This window comes from Amblyomma americanum, chromosome 7 (assembly GCF_052857255.1).
Source record: "Amblyomma americanum isolate KBUSLIRL-KWMA chromosome 7, ASM5285725v1, whole genome shotgun sequence".
NCBI lineage: Eukaryota > Metazoa > Arthropoda > Arachnida > Ixodida > Ixodidae > Amblyomma > Amblyomma americanum.
Window position 1 is genome coordinate 8672922 of NC_135503.1, and position 23438 is coordinate 8696359.

The window sequence follows — 23438 nt, forward strand, 5'->3', positions numbered from 1 at the left end:
GAGAACTTGATCTGCATGTTCCGAGCATTCTTAGAAACCTCAATTATTGTCTTGTGTGGCCGATTTTTCATATTAATTCCGATTAAACGTCCGGGCTCCCACTTTTTCTTTAACTGGCCTGTGAGAGTAGGATGAGTCAACCAATGCGTGGAGTGCCTTCAGGTCAAAAAATAAAGGTCAGTTCAAAAACAAAAGGTGGGAGCCGGGACACTAATCTGATTTAATAGGGAAATCGGCTGCACAGGAGAATAATTCCATGTTTCTAAGAATGCTCGGAGTGTGTAGATCGAGTTCCCGCGGTAAAAAGATGAGCTCACAATTCTCTTTAGTACACCTTTAAGTGGAGCAAACAGTTTAGAACATTTAATGCTACCTCTGTTTGTGTTGATTATAAAAGGTTCATAAACTAATATATGTGATATAAAATGGCCGACACAATGGTTCAATTGAAAAAAATTGAACACGGCACTTTTTATGAGGGCCGTTGCAGTGGCTCAGTGGTTACGGTGCTTCGCTGCAGGGTCGAAAGACGCGGGTTCAATCCAGGCTGTGGCGGTCACATTTCAATGTAGGCAAAATGCTAGAGGCCCATGTGCTGTGCAATGCCAGTGCATATTAAAGAATTCCAGGTGCTTGAAACTATCCGGAGCCCTCCACTGCGGCGTCCCTCATAGCTTGAGTCGCCTCATGAATCGTGTGGCCCACCCATTACTTTCCCGGAAATCTTGTGCTGGGATGCTCTTCTTCCTTGCAATTATGTGTGCCTGGTTTCATATCAGTTCTATTGAAACAATGCACCCATCCGTCCGTTGATGTAGTCTAGGAGTAACAAGAGGCTGCTGACATGCATTATAAGTTCACACCTATAGCTGTTGCAGAATTCTTGACATTGTACTGCAAATAGAAGATTAGATATCAGATTTTTAATATATTCTTTTTTAGTTGTGGAGCAAAAACCAGGCAGCTGCGTCACAGCAGAGATGTGCTCTCATCACAACTCAGCGGCTACTTTGCAAGCTGCAGTCCCATACCATGATAGCGAGCAGACCATGGAGTAAGCTTAACTCCATAGTTCAGGCCTATGTGAGCAAAGAGGAAGTGGCATTTGTTATGCTTGTAAACAATAATGCCGTTTGTTAATAGCAAAACAGGTTCTGTGTGGTGACTCATTCGGATACAGGTGCTTTTGCCCATATGGGGGCAGTTATGGTACTTTAAGTCGAGTAGCAACACTCCCTGATAGGGTGGTACCCCTGCCTTGCTGATTGCATGCTTTTCACCGAAAGCTTTGGGATAGACTTGTAGCCATCCTTTTTATGTGAGCGTAGACTTCTTGAGACAAGGAACTTCTGGTGCAGCTAACAGATAATTTCATTGTCTTCTTTTTTCTGCAGACACCAACTTGACCTCTTCTCGGGCATGTGCTTGGACAGGCAGTACTTGGCCATAAACAGCCTGTCGCCTCACCTGGACATTGAGCTGATCCACAAGTGAGAATGCCTGTGTAGAGACCTTTTGTTTGGATTGCAGAAACAGTGCAACTCTGGCGAAAATGAGCAGCCTCTTTAACTGATTCACAAGCTATTCTTTTTTTGTAGCATTTCTGCAGTGATTTTGAGTGGGCCTGACTATCTATATTTTGGTACCTATATTTTGGTAGTATACACTGAAGGCAATTGCTTTAGCATTTTAAACTAAGTTGGCTTTTACACTAAGGGAAGTCAAGGGCACAACTGCACTTCTACCGTTTGTTTGGATGCAGAAAACGGGCTGATCTAGCAAGCAGTACCCTAGTGGAGAATTTGAACTCCCTTGTGTGCTTGTGTCCTTTTTTTATTTTGTGCAACCACATAGTTTGGCTGTTTTATATGGTATTACCGTATTTACTCGCTTAAGGATGCAGATCAATCCATCATATCGTTCAACTCACAAAATGAACTTTTCACAGGACACTGCACTAAGTGTAGATGGCTAGTGTCATGTCCGGTGAAAAAAACATGTCTTTCTTCTCTTTTGTATTTCCTGTGTGCTAGTTATGCTCAAGCCAATCAGCTCTCTATCTCAAACCCCCTTCTCTAATTACATTAATAATTACTGCACTGAAACATCACTGCATTATCTTAGTACTGTACTTACACATATACTATAAGGCGACCACGAATGTAACACGAAGGAGTTTGAGAACTCGGGAAATGAAGAACAAAAATATTACTCTAGTAGCGCGATCTCATACTATTCAGGCCAACTATAGCTGAGGGCTCAAAAATTGGGAAACGGCACGCAAAAATATGGAAGCAATGAAAACATTGGTATTTTTTGAGAGGCAACACTTAAGAAACGCACACGACACTATCAAGCGCATCAAGGCCTGCGACGTGTTATTCATGGAGCGACAGCCACCGTCACTGCCTTGCCGTCGCTACACGTGTTTCATTCTGCACAATCCTGCTCCCATTCGCTGTTCTTTCCTTCCTCAGCTCCACTCACCTCTTAGAAAGGCCTTTTTGTTCTCAATCCCTCCGTTACCCCAAGGTCATTGCAAATTGGCTTTGTTAGCAGCTTGCAAGCCTGGTAATGAGGTTTGCTCTAGCTCTCTAAAAGAGCTGTGGAAAAAAATTAGTGCTATATCCGTATCTTGACACGAATATATCGTGATATAATTGCAGCTTAAGTTGATCTGAGGAGTAAAACTCTTGTTATGTTTTTTTAAATATGGTACATATTATGCCCTATAAATGACGGGTACATGCAGTGGTGTGGCATATTTCCCCTCTATGAGTCCTGCGGCTAGGCAGGTACTGTTGAAAGATGCAAAGCTTTAGCTTAGACCAAAGCTACTTGCTGATGTGAAGTGTGGCGTCACCTACAGCTGCTTCATCTCCGGCCTGCACTCTTTCTGCCTCCTCTAGTGCCTTTACCCACTCCCGCTGCTTGTTTTCTCAGTTTGCTGCACATGCACCGACAGCTTTCAAAATGTGCCGGGGAGTTCCATGGTCAGTGTATATAGCCTGAGCGAAATCTTTTTTGCAGTAGCGTGCACTTTGTGTTGCGGAAACAGCTAAATAACAGAAAGAATGAGCTTAGAACAGTGCAGATTTGTGCCTTGCGATACTGTGTGCACTCCTTTCTCTCTCTTGTTACTCTACGCTTCTTGTGCTGTTTTGATTCACATTAATGTTGTTGATGATTCTTGCAGATGCATGGCAGACGAGAACCTGCCGTATGAGCTTAGGGCAGCATTTTGCCGCCTAATGCTGCACATGCACGTGGACAGGGATCCTCAGGAGCTGATCACACCGGTCAAGTATGCGCGTCTCTGGTCGGACATTCCTGAACAACTTTCCATTCAAGAGTGAGTCGTGCTATGCCAACTTCAGTATCTTGATCTTGCGTCTCTAATGTCTGCCCCTAGGAAACTATAGTTCCCCAGACCTTGCTTATGTGCCTCTGATTCATGCAGCTTTCATGGACCGTTTGCACTGTTTTGAGTTAAAAGCATAGAAAAGAAATGCTGGTGACACAAATGAAGTAGTACTATGCTATGAGCACTCCAGTCTGGGGCAGGAGGCCGGGTGGATCTGTTGGGAGATGACAGGTAATCCTAGGCCAGAGAAAAACTTCGCTTCAAGACCAACTGAGGCTTGTGGGTGAAATAAAGTACCCATATATTCCACAATATGCACACTGGCAAGAATCTGTACTCTATACTTGTATATCTATACTTGTTGCTTGCCGCAGTTTCGTGTACATGGAGCTCAGCCTTTAGGAAGCTGGTAGAGAGAGACATGGTCCATGATATGTATCCTTTCCCTTGCTCTTACTGGTCATATGTGTAATTTTATGGTCCTTGTATACCTACTGAGGCTTGTGGGTGAAATAAAGTACCCATATATTCCACAATATTGTCACGGTGTTGGTGACAAGAGAGGACCTGTTAGAAGGCAGGGCTCGGCAGCACGTCCTTCAGTTGGCGAGACGGCGAACTTCAACGTCTTTCAAAACGAGAGCACCACGAGCGTCGTCTTCTTTCCGAGCGCCACGAACGCCACCTGGCATTCCTCCCCTCTTAAAAAAAAAAAAAAAAACACGCGCAGAAGAGCGCGCGAACACAAGCACACACACAAGCACACACAAGCACAATTAATCACACAAGAGAGGCACGAAGATTCTGGGTGGGTCCCCGTGCCAAATACGGCTTCAGGCGCAAAACATGGACGATCTCTGGACGGGGCTTTCGACGGGTTCTCTGCTGGGAAAGTTCAGCGTCCGGTTCTACCTCGTAATTAACGTCGCTGACGCGCCGCAAGACTTTGTAGGGACCGAAATAGCGGCAAATGAGTTTTTCGGACAAGCCGCGTCGTCGAACAGGTATCCATACCCAAACCTGGTCGCCGGGATGGTAGGAGACTTGTCTGTGCCGGAGGTTGTATCGCCGCGAGTCTTTGTCTTGTTGCTGGGTGATGTGAATACGGGCTAGCTGACGAGCCTGCTCGGCTTCGTGGGTAAACTCCTCAGCGTCAGCAGAAAGATGGTCATCGGTTGCGCAAGGGAGCATTGCGTCGAGCATCGTCTGAACCTCCCTGCCGTAGAGGAGGCGGAACGGTGTGAAACGGGTCGTCTCTTGAACTGCTGTGTTGTAGGCGTATGTCACGTACGGTATGATCGTATCCCAATTCCTGTGTTGTACATCGACGTACATCGCCAGCATGTCCGCCATAGTCTTATTAAGCCGCTCTGTCAGCCCATTTGCCTGCGGGTGGTAAGCAGTAGTTTTCCGGTGGGTCGTCCCGCTTAGCTGAAAAATTTCGGCCATCATCTGGGAAGTAAATGAGGTTCCTCGGTCGGTAATGACGTAGGTCGGGGCGCCGTGCCGAAGTACGATCTGATGCACGAAGAAATCCGCAACCTCGGACGCTGTGCCACGGGGTAAGGCTTTGGCCTCGGCGTATCGAGTGAGGTAGTCTGTGGCAATGATGATGTACCGGTTGCCACCCGAGGACAAAGGGAACGGACCGAGAAGGTCAATGCCGACCTGATCGAATGGGGCGCGTGGTGGTGCAATAGGTTGGAGGAGTCCCGGAGGCTTGGCGGTCGGGGCCTTACGGCGCTGACATTGCCGACAGCTCTGCACATAGCGTTTGACAACAGTGGCGAGTTTGGGCCAGTAGAACAGCTGGCGGATTCTGGAAAGCGTGCGAGAGTATCCTAAATGGCCAGAGGTTGGTTCGTCATGGCACGCAAAAAGTATTTCCTCCTGAAGTGTTGTCGGCACGACGAGGAGATACGCGCGCGAACTGGAACCAGGGTTCTTCTTATAGAGCACGCCTCGTTGCAGGGAAAACGACGACAGGTGTCGAGAAAAACATTTAGGAACGGTGGCTGGCTGGCCTTCCAAATAATCGATGAGGGGTCGTAGCACTGGATCGGCGCGTTGTTGGGTTGAGAAATCAGAAGAATTGATAGCCCCAAGGAAACTGATGTCGTCGTCCGTGTCGGGGGTTGCGAGTTCGACAGGCGCACGAGAGAGGGTGTCGGCGTCTTCATGCTTATGTCCGGACTTATAAACAATGGTGAGGTCAAACTCCTGCAGGCGAAGGCTCCATCGCGCCAGGCGTCCAGACGGGTCACGCAGGTTGGTCAACCAACACAAGGAGTGGTGGTCAGTGACCACTTTGAAAGGGCGTCCATAAAGATAGGGGCGAAATTTCGCAGCAGCCCAAATAATGGCGAGGCATTCTTTTTCTGTCGTCGAATAGTTCATCTCTGCGCGTGACAGAGCGCGGCTTGCATAAGCGATGACTCGTTCAACGCCATCCTGGCGTTGCACGAGAACCGCGCCGAGGCCGATGTTGCTGGCGTCGGTGTGTATCTCAGTGTCACCTCGCTCATCAAAATGGGCAAGAACGGGCGGCGTTTGAAGTCGCAGGCGGAGCTCGGCGAAAGCCATTTCTTGCTCGTGGGACCAAACAAAAGGTGTGGTGTCACGGGTGAGGCGAGTCAGCGGTTCTGCGAGGTCAGCGAAATTTTCGATAAAACGCCGATAGTAACTGCAGAGCCCTAGGAAGCGCCGAACAGCTTTCTTGTCACGTGGCAGTGGAAATTCCGCAACCGCGGCCAGCTTGTCGGGGTCGGGCTTCACGCCGGCGGCGCTGACGACATGGCCGAGAAATTTCAGCTCCTGGTAACCGAAGTGGCATTTTTGGGGCTTCAATGTCAGGTTAGCTGAACGAAGGGCTTCGAGGACCGTCCGCAGGCGATCAAGGTGTTGACTAAATGAGTCGGCGAAAACCACCACGTCGTCGAGATAGACTAGGCAACACTGCCATTTAAGACCAGAAAGGACAGTGTCCATCATCCGCTGAAATGTGGCAGGCGCAGAACAAAGACCGAAAGGTAGAACTTTAAATTCATAAAGGCCGTCGGGAGTGACAAAGGCCGTTTTCTCACGATCCCGCTCATCGACCTCAATTTGCCAGTAGCCACTTTTTAGGTCGATGGACGAAAAATAACGAGCGCGCCGAAGGCGGTCGAGAGAGTCGTCAATACGTGGCAATGGGTAAACGTCCTTCTTCGTGACTGCATTCAGCTTCCGGTAATCGACGCAGAAACGGAGGGTGCCGTCTTTCTTTTTAACGAGGACGACCGGCGAGGACCATGGGCTGTTGGAAGGCTGAATAACGTCATCTTCGAGCATCTCCTTAACTTGGGACTTAATGACTTCGCGCTCTGTAGACGATACCCGATAGGGGTGTTGACGGATCGGGTGTACGTCATCGTACGTCACGATGTGGTGCTTGGCTATGGTAGTTTGACGCACTTTCGACGAGGAGGCGAAACACTGTCTGAATTCGAGCAATAGTGCACACAGCTGCTCCCGTTGGCTGGTTGACAGCGCGGAGTTGACATCGAGGCTCTCGAGGGGAAAAGGAGGCTGCACTTGTTCTGAGGAGAAGCACTCGGAAACATCGGAGATGCGTTCGATAAAGGCTACGGAAGTGCCGCGAAAAAGATGCCGATGCTCGTGTGAAAAATTGGTAGCAAGTACCTGTGACTGGCCACTGTGAAGATGGATCAGACTGCGGGCCACGCACACGCCTTGCGTCAACAGTAATGACAGGTTGGTTTCGGCGATGGCGTCACCGTCTTGAAATGATTCGCACTCAACCGTAATGAAGGCGCTGGTTCGAGGCGGCAGGGTGACTGTGTCCGTAGAAACTCGAAGTGTCTGGCTTGGTCGCGGCGCGTTGGGGAGGGCGGCAGCACTCTCAGTTGAAAACGTGACCTTGTTATCGCGTAGGTCAATAATCGCCCCATATTCACGCAGAAAGTCGACACCTAAGATGAGGTCGCGCGAACAGTTATTCAGAACAAGACAGCAGACGACAAATGTGGACTCCCGGATTTGAACTCGGGCGGTGCACATGCCGAGAGGTGCAATCAAATGACCGCCCGCAGTGCGAACGTGTGTGCCAGCCCATGGCGTGAGAACCTTTTTGAGGACGGCGGCGAGCTGGCTGCTTAAAATCGAATAATCAGCACCAGTATCTAATAACGCTCGAACGTGGCGACCATCCAGCATCACAGGTATGTCTAAGGAAAGCCGCTCACGAGATGCAGGCTCCGGAGAGGATGATCGGGCACAGGCGTCGTTGTCTGCAGGCTGTGCCACCGGTAGTTCGTCGGCGTGGCGTGTGCTTTCTAATGGGGTCAGTGCGTCGGAAGTATCGGAGAATGCGGGCGTCTGAATCGGTGAGGCGCCGTCATGTGTCAGTGTCGATGTGTCGAAGCGAACGGGTACTGCGGACCTCGGAACCGTCGAAGCGTCGTTATGTCGAGGGAGTGTCGCTGTGTCGGAGTGAATGGTGACCGCGGACTTCGGAACCCGCGAGGCGTCGGCATGTCGTGCCCGCGGCGATGGGGGGTCCCCCTCAGAACGACGTCCAGCGAGCCCACCCCCTAAGGTCGCTGGTTGCAGTTTTCCCGCCGTGGGCTGGGCGACCGGCCTTGCGCCGCCCGGGAAAAACTCGCGGTAGAAGGTGAAGGACGACTCCCGGGCGATGGGGATCGAGCCCGCTGGCGACGAGACTGTTGCCAACGTTGGTCTTCAAGAAAATCCGCGACGGCCCTGGGTCGTTCGCCATAGCGGGGTCGAGGAGAATCGGGGGGAAACCCTTCGAGGCCCAGACGGCGGTAGGGGCAGTGCCGATACAGGTGACCTGGTTCCCCGCAGTGAAAGCATAGGGGGCGTCTGTCGGATGTGCGCCACACGTCGGCTTTGCGCGCGGACGGTCGGGGAGCTTCCACGTACTGCAGCACGGGTGCAGGCGGCCCCGGCACTTCAGCAGGAGCCGGAACGAAGGACGCCGGTGCTGGAGCAGGGGACTGCAGGGCTTCGGCGTAGGTGAGACGACGGTCAGGCGCGAAAGGAGGAGGGGATGGACGAGCCTCACCGGCAGGTAAGGACGGCCGGAGCACTTGCTGCACCTCCTCGCGGACAAAGGTCGCCATGGAGCTTTGAGCTGTGGTAGGGGCCCCGTACAGCTGCCGGATTTCTTCGTGCACAATCGACCGTATGAGATCGCGTATCCGGGAGGCATCGGTGCCGTGGAACGGTAACTCGCTGGAAACGGAGGCGGCGGATACGGGTCGATCGTACGCGGATGCTCTTTGCTGAAGAACCCTCTCGATCGTGGAAGACTCAGTGAGGAACTCGGCGACAGTCTTCGGAGGGCTGCGGACAAGGCCGGCAAAAAGTTGCTCCTTGACGCCACGCATGAGATGGCGCAGTTTTTTGTCCTCGGGCATTGCAGGGTCCGCGCGTCTGAAAAGGCGCGTCATGTCCTCGACATACGCTGCAACATTTTCATTGGGCAGCTGAACGCGAGATTGCAGAGCGCGTTCTGCCCGTTCGCGACGATCCGAGCTGCCGTATGTGTCTAGGAGCCGACGCCGGAACTCACTCCAAGAGACCAGCTGATCTTCGCGGTTCTCGAACCAAATCCGAGCGCCGTCCTCCAGGCTAAAGTAGACGTTCCGGAGCTGGGCGGCGTCATCCCACTGGTTGAATGCAACAACGCGCTCGTAGTGCTGCAACCAGTCTTCCACGTCTTCAAAGATGTCGCCGTGGAAGGACTTCGGGATGCGGGGGTTCTGGAGCGTGAAGTAGGGTGTCGACGCCCCAGGCATTGGGATGCTCAAGGCAGGTTGCTCCGTGGACATACCGGATGGAACAGGCTCGGGGGGTAAGCCTCGAATCCGGCGGCGAGTACGGTGAACAGGCGTCGTGACGGGAATTGGACTGGAGCTCCGACTAACGGTTGGGGTACGGGACATGAGATCGATCCGACCTCCACCAGATTTGTCACGGTGTTGGTGACAAGAGAGGACCTGTTAGAAGGCAGGGCTCGGCAGCACGTCCTTCAGTTGGCGAGACGGCGAACTTCAACGTCTTTCAAAACGAGAGCACCACGAGCGTCGTCTTCTTTCCGAGCGCCACGAACGCCACCTGGCAATATGCACACTGACAAGAATCTATACTCGTGAATGTTTTATATTACAAATTAAATAATGAGTCACCGGATAGGGAACATGCTAAATAAGGTTTGCAATGTACTTTGAGAATGGTATTCCCTCTTGCCTTAAGAAATGGTTCTACCCTCTGCTGCCTTGCATGAAAAGCAATTATTTTTCATGTAGCTGACGCATTAAGAATGGGTTCCATGTGCGTAAAAAAGGAAAGCGCTGGGAGACAAGGTGATGTGGCGAGAACCGCTGCCATTCGCTGTTTCGCTTGTCGCTTAGTGGGGAAGCCTCATGCAAGTGGTGGTGACAGGCAAAGATATGCGACATGCACCAGCAGAGATATGCTTTCGTTCGTTCAGTGCCTGGGCACGCCAGCTTAGTAAACACTCTCATAGTCTAACACCTTGATCTGCTTGTGTGCGAGCGAACTATGCAAGTGAACATTTGCACTGTGAGTGATTCTGTACACACTGCTCCGCTCAAGTGCAGCGGCACTGGGGATCGAGTGCCCGTACCTGGCCCGACATGCATCTCGTCCTGCGGTGCGCCCGCCTGTAGCCTGCTCTAAGAGTTTTTAGCCGTCCGTTACCGACAAGCAGATTATACTTTTTAAAAATTTTGCTGCTCTGCTTTGCAGCTACGTCAAATGAAATATTTTTCTATGGTGGCGGTGCAGTGGCAGCGGCAGTGACCATGCCGGTATGCTTGCTGAGGCGAAGATGGGGAGGGGCATATAAACCGAAAGCCCAGATGCATGTACAGTGGGCTGTGATTGGCTAATCATGCGTGCACTCCAGACAACAAGCGAAATTTTCTATGGACACAGAACAGAGCAGCGAGGCACGCAATATGTGCAAAACGATTTGCGCGGTGGCATTACTTGTTGCTTGCCGCTGTTTCGTATACATGGAGCTCAGCTTTTAGGGAGATGGTAGAGAGACATGGTCTATGATATGTGTTCTTTCCCTTGATCCTGCTGGTCATATGGGCAATTTTTATGGTCCTTGCTACTGAAGCTTGTGGGTGAAATTAAGTACCCATATATTCCACAATATGTACACTGGCAAGAATTAGTACTAGTGAATGTTTTATATTACAAATTCAGTAATTAGTTACCTGATAGGGAACACACTAAATAAGGTTTGCAATGTACTATCTTTAAATAACAGTTTCTATGATGATTTGCTTGTCCCAGAAAACCACCCCATATTGGCAATGGTGAAACTTAGTATTAGGTATGAATAAAAGAAAATTGTAGCTCATTTTATTTTGCACATTTTAGTTGTTGACTGCAAATATGAAATATGAATATGAAAATATGTTCAGTACTTGCCTGACGTGAAGGCAGTGGCTGGGTTCTTGTTTTAGACAAAGGTCTTGGTTGAATACAGATTTCAGTGAAGAAAGAGAGTTAAGGTCATGCTGCAAAGAAACCAGGTGAAAACGGTATTGCTTCTTAGTTTCATGCAAAGGTTATTTGAAGGGAGCATATAGGTAATTTTTTTTAAAGCTTGGCACCTGAATTCTTAAGAACCTCTAAAAATGGATTCAGGATTGTGATTTCAAACATTTTATTGTTAATGCAAATAATTTTTTGAAGCAACAAAATATTGTTTTCGTAATTTTTGTCATACCTGGATTGATAATGCCATGAAATTGTACTGCTGTGCTCGTGGTCTGAGTGCTGCCTGGCTCAGATGTGCACCTTTCTTTTTTGCTCACTTTTATGCTGGATACTGTTGACAACTGCCTGTGTTCATCGTGCACTTCTGTTGAGAGTGTTTGCGAAAGAGCCGTCTTATCAGAGTGGCTGTCACGCAGCTACGATGCGAATCGCCATCCTGACTTGGGCAAGGAGGCAGTGCAGCGGAAGTTCAAGCCAACCATCACCTTTGTCGAGGACTACCTCTGCAATGTAGTCGGACACGTCTGGTCTTTTGCAGACCGGGAGCAGAACAAGCTCACTTTTGAGGTTCGTCCTGACCCCCCATCATGCACATGAGAGCTTGAGTTTCAAAGGCAGTCGGGCACTAATGTGGTCTCTGAACAGCCATGAGAAGATGGACAAGCTTTGCTCACACAATTAAGCTGTGTTGTGATTTCTTTGTTTCATTTTAAAAGCTGTGTAAGGTTGCTTACTGCGAAATGATGCTTGATTACATGTGTTTCACATTGACTTGACTGAAATATAGTTGTTTTGAATTCTTGGTGACTTTACTGTGCTTGAGGGGAAATCAGATATTTTGGAATCGGGAGACAAAAAACACATTAAAATAATGCCATTTTTTAGAAAGGTCTTATTTTAGTGGGCGTTGGAAGCATGAAATTCTGTCTGGTAACTGTATTAGTAATGACATCTTCCTATATCTACAGAGTCAGTCTTAAAGTGCTTCTCTGTGTTGAGCTAAGCAAATTAGCTCACTTAGATTACCAAAATTATGGCGGTTCTTGCATTGGCTGCCTTGTTCTCGGTTTCTTAAGCATTGTGCGCAAAGTGAAGAACACCAGGCTGTCGAATTAATCCAGAGCCCTCCACTTTTGTGTCCTAGCCTGAGTCGCTTTGGGACATTAAACCCCACAATCCACAAATTGTAGTTCTGACTCGGGTGCAGCACAGGCTCTGAACTGGCACTACAGGTGCTGGAAACCTGCATGCTCAGCAGTTAAGTGCAGTCAAACCTCATTATATTGAACAAGTAAAGAAATAGTAAAATAGTTCGATGGTAGCTGAAATTTGTAGTGTGAAGTTTTGCCAAAAATTCACACAGGAGAAATGAAATTTAGTAAGTCAGTTGGATGGAAACTGGGAGAGACCTCTTCCCAAGTTTTAGCGCCGTTTCAAAGCCACTCGTGGCGATTGCAGAAGCCACAAAAAATCGAGCGCGAAACGCCAACTAGGTCGGATTCCCTTCACAGCACTGGAGCACGCGGTGGTGGCAGGTCAAACATCAGCCAGGGTGGCTTCCACGCGCGACAGTGGTGTTGTGTGAAAAGTAGGACATCAGAAGAAAAGCTGCCGCCATCTTTGCCACTTCCATGACAGCCGATGTGAGCACGGTATGGCTGCTGGGAGTGTACAGCCGACCTTGTCACTGGTTTCTGGGCTCTATCAATGGGTGTGACAGGTGAAAATGGGTGCAGATCACCTGGCTACCAACTGTTCATGCCGCTATATTTTTCGTGGGGCTGTTGGCAGCGAGCGGGTATGGCCTGGCGCTCGGCATTTCAATATATCGTGTTTTTATGGCAAACTGCATTCAATATGAAAAGCAAGAGTTGACTGTGTTTAAAATATTTAGTATCAGTTTTATATCGCCAGCAATTCATGATACCAATGTTTGTTATATCAAGGTTTGACCACCCACATCAGCTGACCAGCTGTGAATGGTTACTGCACTGTTGTCTTTAAATCATTCACAACTGGTCAGCCGCACCTTCTTTGGAACTCTGTGTGAAGCGTTTACTTGCTAATTAAAGGCTCACAATTGTTGGCTCTATGTTCACTTTGGAGGCTTGGAAAGCTGTTATGTATTCCATTCTTGTTGTTATTCTTTATTTTTCAGGTCGTTAAACTTGCACGAGAGCTCATCTACTTTGGCTTCTACAGCTTTAGTGACCTTCTTCGCCTCACCAAGACTCTGCTCAACATTCTTGACTGTGTACCTGAAGCTGCCATTGCCAATGGTGAGAATATGGTCATAGCCAATAGTCTGGATTTGCTAATCTTTGTCCCATTTTTTTTTTTATATCTATAAACTAGCCACTGAAAAGGACCCGCAGTGTGAGTAGAATGGCTAATATGCATCTGTTCTTGTGTCTTGATGCATGAGTTTGGCTTGGGGTTATTTTACTTGGTTATACTCTTGGCCATGGAGTTCCCAGAAGTGATACTTGTCTGTGTTTTTATTGTGAATGTGACATAGGAGCTTGTTTTAGAGTCAGTGTCCTAATCAAAAGCACAAACATTTGATGTTCCTTACTGTTACCCGTGGATGGCATGCGTTTACTGGAGCTGATGTTTGAAACTATATTTTGGCATATTTAGTCACTAAAAATAAGTTGCATTTTGTTATATTCCTTATACCATTCATTGTAAAGTCCATATTTTTTTGAAATAGGCACTTCTTTTAATAGTTTTTCAACATACACAAAACATGAATATTCAGAACACTCTACTGATGCTGTCTTTTGCCATATACTCACACAAGCACATAAATACATGTATATTTATTCATATGCAATCAGCATATTTGAATTCATTAGCACATGGCACTAGAATGAGGCTGTTTTTATTTTGTTCTGTTGTGCTTTCTGAAACTTTGGTTGTTAGTAGAACACCTCTGTAGTAAACTCGCATATACTAGTATAAACATGGGCACAGTAAAATAAAACTGCAGTGTCATTTTGCCTTCCATAGACGGCTCTACATTTTTTTTCGTCTTTAGTAAACACATCTTTAATAAAAAAATGGTTATAGTGAAGAGTATTTGGCCATGGCAGTGTACTTCGTTTGGAATACTGACTTTGTGGCACGTGAGCAGTCTAGGTCATCTTGGAGTAATGGATCAGTAAAAACATAAATATGAGGCCAACTTTTGGACGCAAATCGATATCGATGACGACATCAAATCCTGGCCGTGGCGGCCGCATTTCAATAGAGGCAAAATACAAAAACACCCGTTTGCTGTGTGATGTTGGTGCACTTTAAAGAACTCCAGATAGTCCATATTAATCCGGAGCCCTCCACTACGGCATCTCTCATAGCTCATGTGTCGCTTCAGGACCTTAAACTCCACAATTTAATTTTAAAGCGGCGCTTTCTGAGATGGCTTAGTCGCCAGGCTCGTGGTGCAAGGAGAAGCGAACTTTTTGAATGCTTCGGGGTCATGAGACAAAGTGCGTGGCGTGCATGAAAAAAAAAGACCACTATGAACTTGAAAGAATGCGGAATGGGTGGCTGAGTAAGGGAAGGCTCTGAGAGAGTTGAGTGTAGTCGGGAAGGGAAAAAGAGGGCAAAGGATTGCAGCACTAGGCAGCGTGAAGCACGAAGCAGCGACGGCAAGAAGTGTAAGCGTGGCGGCACTGCGTGGGGACTTTGGCTCGGTTGACTAACACTGAGGCCATGGAAGACAACACCATGTTCACGCAAAGTTTTCGTTTTCATATGGACTCAAACTCTCTATTTGCATTATATTCATGACCGTGTTATGTTTCCACAAATAAGATACTCCAACAAGGCAGTTTGATCATAAACATAACATAAAATGTGATGACTGCAAATAAATTATTAAGACATAATGGAATGAGTAGAGCAGGATGGAAGGCATTTCTAAACACTATGTGTTTAATAAGTATCCAAATTAGCAATTGACAGACACCGTCTTCAGAGCAGTGACATCAGCACAGCGTATTTAGTAAATGTTTTTGCTGGCATGAGTGAGTTTACTATAGAGGGGTTCGGGCCATAGCTGCAGATTAGTTATAGATTTTGACTTGTGAATCATTAAAAAAGCATTATTTGATCATAAATGTAATCTTATTTACTGGTGAAAAACTCTTTATGTGCTGTTGTGGTAGGGAATGCTATTGGGTTGGTTTTTAATATGCATGGTACCTAAGAAGAACAAGAGGCATGGCCAGCGAAAATGCTGTGCTATCTTAAATTATATATCTTGTGTGTATTGATCTGCAATGAATACTTACCATATTTTCTGGTGTATAAGTCGCACCGGTGTATTAATTAAGTCGCACCCCCCTGGAAACTGCAATTTTTCCGAAAAAAAAATGTCGCACCAGTGTATAAGCCCTATAAAAATGCATTTAGGATCCCTTCTTTAGAGAATGCGGTGAAAATACACACTTGTGACAGCTGCTGTGGACAGATGATCTTGAGCTCTAGCCAGTGTGCCTCTTTCCTGTGGTTGGATCTTTTTATTGGGTTCATCGACTGGAGTGCTTTTGCTGGTTTCTGCCAGTCTCGGACAGTTTTTTTGCTCACATTAAGCTGCCTCTCTGCTGCTCGGTTCCCATTCTCCAGTGGGTATCCAACGGCACACTACTTGAATTTCGCATCATAGCTCTTTCACCTCACAGGCGGCGTCATTGGCGTCATGATGAGTAACAGCGATGCAAGGCTCGGTTATGTGATTCTGCTCGTATGATAGCAGTATGATAGCATTTTAACTGTATAACTTGAATTTCTCCTCTTTTACACATCAAGTTTCTTTTCAGACGTAGTCTCTGGGCCTGGCAAAAGGTAGTGCATGGTGGCGCATTATTTTTCGCTGGATATAAGTCCTATTGTTTAATTGCACCCTGACTTATACACCAGAAATTTGGTACATTTGGATGCATGAGTGGTGTTCCTTTTCTGAAAACAGTGCAGGCAACTAAAGCTTTTTTGGGCTTGTTATTTTTCAACCTGGAGAACGAAATAACTGCATGTGAAACACGTGAGAAGTGAGAAACCTTCCCTCGTCTTTGTTGCATGGGCTTTTTTATTCTTCACTTTGGGCTTATTTTGGGCAGCTAGCAGTCTGTAAATGTAAGCTGTCTGACACATGTGATGGCTGTGTGATGGAAATGCTGTGGTTGCATTTGCAGCCCAGGGTAGCGTGCTTAAGTCCCTGGGAGACGTCGGCACAGTTGTTACCAACATGGTGCTTGGGTCCAATTCCATGGCTAAAACACCCACGCCAGCACCCCGAAAAAGTGCTGCAGAGGACACCCTTGTCATGGACACGAAGCTCAAGATTATTGAGATCTTGCAGGCAAGTGTGACCGTGGCGTAATGCTGCGATTATACTCGAGGATGTAGTGTGCTGCTATTACTATGTCTTCATTCCCTCCTCTGTCTGCCACAATACTTTTGACTTAAACTAATGGCAGCCTTCGACACTTTTGTGCTTGGCACTTTTATTGTGCAAACTTATCAGTAACATCCTAGTGCAGATTATTGTTCTTTTAGCTCGTCATTGAACACACTGAATGTCTAAATTTCATTTCGTTTCCTTGCCATATTATTTCTGTATTGGTTCTTCAGTTCAACTGCGTTTTCATTACTTTAAGGGCAACAAACTTAAAGAACAAGCTAGTTGGTACTTCATCCTGATAACAATATTGCAAAACAAAAAGAAAGGATGGTGGATGAAACGATGACAACACACATTTCGTTCTGTGCGTGACATGCTTGTCATGGTCTAATGCCATGTGTGATCTTCACTATTGATTCAGTGTTCATTAGAGCTGTCTTAATGAACAAGAACCAGTTTTCATTGTTTTTTGTTTACATTTATGACTGCTTTCTCATGTTCAGTTCATTCTGAACGTGAGGCTGGACTACCGCATCACGGGGCTGCTGACCATCTTCAAGCGGGAGTTTCAGGAGAGCCATGAAAAAGCTGACGAGACCATTGTCGTGGGCGACAAAGGTGTGTAATCGTGGAGAGGAGAGCTTGCCTAGGTTTTTATTTTTTCATTATTATTTTTTTATTATTATTTTTTAATGTCATATACCTAACCACTTCGTAATTACATCTCGCCTAAGATGAAGGCCGGGAATGTAGAAAAGTTTTCCTTTTTCCTTTTCGGTGTGAAATAACTATGTTTTTAAAGTGAATGTTTATTAACACTACTTCCGGGGGAAAAAAAAAAGAAACGGAAAACATTACGCTGCAAGAAATATGATCGTGTATATGGCGATGACTTCGTATTTTTGTATTTCTGTATAATGAAAAGGAAACCTGTTATGCCCCATGGCCAACAGTATTTGCAAATAAATAAATAAATAAAATTTCCAACACAAATGCATTTCAAGAGGTCGAGGTGCATTAAATGGCTTCTGAATTAGTTTCATTCAGACAGCTATAAACATGCAACTCCAGGTAACTTGGGTTGTTTACACAACACTCTCGTCGTATCATATATGGCTCAAGTCCTCGGTTTTGCTCCTTTCGATCTGATACATTGGACAGAGTGAAAAAGACAGCTTGTGCTCTTTGTTTTTTGTATTTTGTTTTCCATGTGGGTTCGGGCAGAGGGACCTTTGGTGCAACATATGAACTGGTGCTGTTCTTTTCAAATTTATTTTTGGATGACAAATTTTATACAGATTTATATATATATTATACGTGGATACAATCTGCATATATAAATTATATACAAATTGTATAAATATTTTTTGTTTATGTGATTTTCTTTTTTGAAAACTGACTGACTGACCTGACATCAGTTTTCTGTTTTTTTTTATGTCTGTTATGTGTGCATGTGTGAAATTGTTTGCTCACTGATAATTACTTGTAACAAAAACCCCTGGCAGGATTCAGAGCTGTGTGGTAGTGTATAATTTTGTGCCTGTCTTGTGTATGAGCACTTGCTGATCTATTCTCTGCTGCTGCAGGTGTGGATATGGAGCGCATTGGCAGGGAAGCAGAGGCCATCTTCGGGGGCACGTGAGTGGCAGTTGACTGCTCTGCACCACTGCAGTTGCAATGAAACCGCGGCGTGCGAGCGTTCCTTCATTTTGCCTCCACTGGCATGCAACTGCTGCTGCAGGAAATTCAACCTGCAGTCTTGCTGAGCAGCAGAGTGCCTAACTACCAAGCCAGCATTGCATTCAGTCAGAGAAAGCTCTATGTGCACATGGAAAAAACATGCCACACATGCTATGGAATGTTAGTGTGCTGTGCCAAAGTATATTTTTGCTCAATTTTGTATTTTCTGAAGCATTGATTTTTTCATCTGGGTAAAAGCATCTTGGCCGAGTTTCCACTCTAATGCAAACTGCATTCAGCACTCTAAATGCTAAATGGCATATTTTTCTTCTATTCTAAAGTGATAGTTGTATCGGAGAGGCTTTGCAGCCTTTTGAGCACTAGTGCTGTGTGCGGTTGAAACCACTTGTGATGTCCCAACAGTGCAATGTTACATATCACTCGGCTCATCGAGATAGCCAATCTCATGTGTACGCGTGGCATTGCACACACAACAGCACTTTGCGCTGATTGGTGCAGCAGCCACCATTGCTTGGTGTAGGGCTAGTCAGAGCATGGTGAGCGTGTATAAACATACTGTCTTCACTGCATAAATATGAGAAGGGTATTGCTGTCACTTCTCTGTGCAGCGGGCTAAAAGGTATGAATTTTTAGGTCCAGCTGTCTGCTGGAGGCGCTTCTGAGGCACAATGGAATGCAGCTTAAAAAATGTTCAACCTATGACAGACATGCTCCAAAACTTTCGTGTTTCCCATTTAACATTATTGGCTGATAAAAGTTCAGTCGTAAGGGTAGCACAATGAGGTGGGTGCTGGAATGATTTTATTACTGCTCTCGAATGCAGCTGTTTAGTTCGCAGACTTCTGGGTCAGGCAACTGGGCCAGCATGTAGCATCGTTTTGTGATGTGCATTCAATTTTTGGCAACGGGAAGTCACGTTCTCTGCCCTGTTCTCTGAAGTTCTGCTTTCACAAGTGCCCACTGTTTCTGCCGGTGTGCAGGGAGGACCTGGGGGATGTGGACCTGGATGGTGAGGGCGGGCGCACGTTTCTACGCGTGCTGTTGCACCTGACCATGCACGACTACCCTCCACTGGTGTCAGGGGCTCTGCATCTACTCTTCAAGGTGTGCACAGCTTTCTCTTGGCAATTATGCATTAAGCAAATCATCTGTCACACCATTCTATTGCACTTATTTCATAGCCTTTGAATTTATATGCATCTCATAGTGAGCAAGTGGCGACCTGCAATTTTTCGTTGCAGTTTGCTAACACAGCTGTTGTGACTAGGGGTGCAACTTCCATGCTGTTTCTCATGTTTTGACGGGCTCTTCTATTCACTTGTACAGTGCTAGCTGCAGAAAAAAATGATAGAGCTACTGTGCTAAATAAGCCTAGAAGAAGTTGCAGTAGTTTTGTTGCAGTCTTTTTTTTTTTTGTTGTAATGTGGAAGGTATTCAAAGCACAAAGGTACACAAAAGTTTTTGCTGGTGCAGCGCATGCGAGCTTATTCCATATGAATTTTATTGGAAGGTCTGGTACTTCATTGAAAATTCAGCTTTGAAACCTTTACTTTATACAAAGGTCTTAAAGGAGTGTCAAAACTGTGTCCTGATAGTTCTGTCTATTCTGTAACCGTAAGCTTTCTGGGCATGGTGTTTTTGAAGAATAGGCTACATGGAATACAGCTGGACAGCTTCGCCCAAACTCCGCAGTCCTAATTCTGTTTTAATTTGTTTGCTGCTGTTAAAAAAAAAAAATGTGCTGATTTTGAGCTCTCCTTTTTTTTACACAAAGGAAATCTTCTAGCCCTAGCTGAAAGCGCCTCTGATGTTTTCCCTGTACAGCACTTCACTCAGCGCCAGGAGGTGCTGCAAGCATTCAAGCAGGTGCAGCTGCTTGTGTCTGCTAGCGATGTGGACAACTACAAGCAGATCAAGGCTGATCTGGATAAGTTGCGCAATCTGGTGGAGAAGTCTGAACTGTGGGTCTTCAAGGCACGCGACGAGGACCCAGACCATGACCAGGAGCTTGACAAGAGGCTCGTCTTACAGGGCGACTCACTACGTCCTGTGAGGCTTGACCTAATCACACATTCACATTCTTGAAAATTTGTTTTATGTCCTCGTTGTTGGCGTATTGATGCTCAAGTTTATATTTACGATGATATGCATATTAACATTTCTTTATACTGCTGCATTTTTTATTTCTAATCGTTTCACCTCCACTCACTGATTGATGATATTTTCATGTAAATACAGTCGAGCCCACTTTTATTTAACATGACGGTCACGGGGATCGCATTCGTTGTATCCGAGGTTTGTAGTAAGTGGACTTACCGTATGATTGCGAAAAAGGTCAAGTCAGGCAAAAGTGGCGTTTCTTTCTTTTAAATGTCTGTTACGCAGGTCCTCTTTTTCATGCAGGCTGTATGACACTGCTTTCCAAGCACTCTGGAGTAGTCATGTACTTTTCCCCGAATTATTTATTCTACTGAGCTGCTGAAGGGATGCAGTATCGCTTATTTTGATATCAGCATTCTTGACAACTGGTGGTAGGTCGGCCTCCCCATCTTTGACCGTCGACAAGTTTGTACAAATGCTGCAACGAAGCTGTGCAAGGCACGTGCATGCAGAACATATCAATTGCACTACCTGTTGTGTGCACACCGGTTCCGCCTGGCAGCAGCTAAAAAGTTGGAGAACCGGCTAGGCCAGAAGGTATACCACATGACTGGCAGTCAAAGATCTCGGATAGCTGCCGTTACTTGATCACCGGCCGTGTGCAATTGTTCTATGCTTTCAATGCTGCCCCTGTTTCGCACGCACAGGGCTTCTACTTTTGATAGACCAAACGGCACAGTGTATGCGCTGACTGACACTGCAGCCTGCTGGTGCGCGCTTGGTTGGCAGTTTCTATGCTGAATTATTAATGCTTTTTTGATGCCACTTTATTGTGTTAGAAGGGGGTCGGGGGTAGCCATGAAACGCTTTTTGGTCTTGCAGGAAGTGTGTGTTTTTTAAGTGCGGAGGCGAATTTATGGGGCCTCTTTGTTCACTCTAACCGAGTTGTGCTGTCAGAGTCGTTCACTGTATCTGAGATGCAGTGCCATTGCTCTAGTACATGTCTTGACAACAGGACTACCCTCGTTCGAAATAAGCGAGTGTTTGTTATAACTGCGGCCGTTATAAGTGGGCTCCACTGTATACACATTCGCACAAGTGTTGCTTGTAAACATCAGAATTGTTCTTATTATGATTAAAAGCAGGTGTATGAAACTTTTGTCCATATTCAATGTACTTGACTTGGTTTCTGCTTTCTGTGCTTATATTTGTGGTGTTGATTAGTAAACAGCATTAGACAGTTTCAGCATCCTTTGCTCCTGTTGTAAACATAAATGGGAGCCAAGGGCAGTTAACCATGAAATACTTTGCATCATGGTGCAATTGTTTATTAAAGTTGTAATTATTGGAAGTCTGAAGGGCCTTAGGTTGAACTGGCCTACAGCCACTCCTGGCAAGTGCAGTTTAGGTTTCCAAAGCACAGTGCAGTTCACAATTTGTGGCAGTTGGAATGAGTTTTTAGCAAACTACAGTATAGCGTACTTCAAGGATCTCTGTGTATGTGCTTGAGATCATTCCATTGCACAGTTTGTGAAATTAGCATCACAGCTGCTCTTGTGTCTTCGTCCAGGAACTTGTTCCTGCTAAGGAGGCTGGGGAGCTTGAAGGCACGCCAGCAGCAACAGACAACTACTCAACCATCCGTCAGGTGGGCTTTGCTTCGTTTTGCCAAGCATTGCTTGACCAGTGACATTATGCCCAGTGTAGTCATATCACTCTGTGCATCTTTTCTGCGGTAGGGGCATCCTGTTTCTCTCATGAATTAACACATGTTCTCTTCTGATGCATCATCTTCTGATGATGATACATCAGCAGCAGCATTATTAGCCTGCAATCTGGGCAGACTGGATTGCTTGACCTTGCAACCATAAATTCATTCTTTGGGAGCTCACCATTTACCATGTAAAAAACATGGTGAATCACTAACAGCAGATTGCTGCGCACTAGACTTAGTGCAATTAAATGTTTTATCTCATTCTGGCAGCATTAGTGTCACTTTAATTTGTGGTATATTAATAAATAAAGTAGATGATTAACCTATGTGTGTTCTTTTTACTTCAGCTGCTGTGTAGGTGTCTGATAAAAGTTGAATCTTCCAGTGGTGAACTTTTACAACTAAAATAAGTGTTCAGATGGGTGTCCATATGTCAGGGAACCTTGCAGTGGTCTTATTTTATAAGGTTCTGCGTATCAGCATTTTAAACTTTAGAATGGCCTTTTGGAAACATTCTGAGACCGTGTGGGCACTTGACAAATTTTACTAACTGGACTGATGGAAAATGTACTGTGATGCTGCCCAAGTGTGAAGCTGCTTGTGGTTTTCCAGATTCTAGAGCGCTTCACGAAGCTGTGCTACCAGATGGGGCCGGGCGGCACCAAGCGGCCTCGCAAGCACGAGCAACGGTTGCTGCGCAACATGGGAGCACACACTGTTGTTCTCCAGCTGCTGCAAATTCCTTACGACAAGGTACAGGAGGACAGACTTTCCCAGGTCTTGTGGAATGCATGCGCTGAACTGCAGCTGAGTCCTTTGTCTTCCTTAAATGGTGATGCTGCGTGCTTGTCTTGGTCCCTTGCTCTTTGCTTGATTCACTGCCTTTGCTTGCCTGCAGCTTGTTGCACAGCTGGTCAGTTGTCTTAATGAAACAAAGGAATAGAAAGAGGAGAGTTAAATACTTCTGTTCTTATTATTCAATTGCAGCTGTCTGGCTATGCTTTTTGTTCGTCTTATGTTTATTGGATGCTTTGAAACCAAGAACACTGTATGAGAAACTTTCTGCAAAAAGGGCGTTAATTAGGTTAATTAAATGTTTCACACAAAAGCTGCCTCTTTGAAGAGATTGCTTTAGTTTGAATAAAGATTGCCTGCTGTCAGCAAAACGTGAAAGGAAGCCACTCTTAAGTTTTATGGTTTATTTGCTTTCTATATGTTTATTTTTTTGTCACTCTGTTACACAGCTGCTCCAATACAACTTCAGCATGCCTCTTTTACTCCAAAAGAATGAACCAGTACCATTATTTTAAATTTGTAGTGCACCTGATCTTGCAGCCTTTTGTTAGATCACAGAAGTGTGAATGGCTATTTCTTTTGAAAGTTAGCCCCTCTTTTTTTTTATAGTGCCACCAAGAAGCAGTGCCGTTGTGTGTAGCACACAAGTAAAATATAACTTTGCTTATCATGATGACACTTACTTCTGAATTAACAAAATGTATTGATAATTGCTTATTATATGCTTTGCAGATGTTAAATGATGGAAAGGTAAGCAGAAATGCATGTATTGAGGTACATTCAAGATTGGACAA

At 45.9% G+C, this 23438-nt stretch overlaps 1 protein-coding gene across 3 annotated transcripts in view; it reads left to right on the top strand.

Annotated features, from left to right (window-relative positions):
* Window positions 1-23438, top strand: part of Itpr (Inositol 1,4,5,-trisphosphate receptor) — a 92443-nt gene that overhangs the window by 25615 nt on the left and 43390 nt on the right. For all 3 annotated transcript variants that reach the window (XM_077630983.1, XM_077630984.1, XM_077630982.1), the window contains exons 12-22: window positions 1395-1490; window positions 3197-3352; window positions 11344-11494; window positions 13086-13206; window positions 16126-16292; window positions 16838-16952; window positions 17921-17972; window positions 19016-19139; window positions 19860-20084; window positions 21706-21783; window positions 22462-22602. In XM_077630983.1, coding sequence (XP_077487109.1) covers window positions 1395-1490; window positions 3197-3352; window positions 11344-11494; window positions 13086-13206; window positions 16126-16292; window positions 16838-16952; window positions 17921-17972; window positions 19016-19139; window positions 19860-20084; window positions 21706-21783; window positions 22462-22602 — 1426 coding nt within the window. The remainder of the gene's footprint in view (window positions 1-1394; window positions 1491-3196; window positions 3353-11343; window positions 11495-13085; window positions 13207-16125; window positions 16293-16837; window positions 16953-17920; window positions 17973-19015; window positions 19140-19859; window positions 20085-21705; window positions 21784-22461; window positions 22603-23438) is intronic.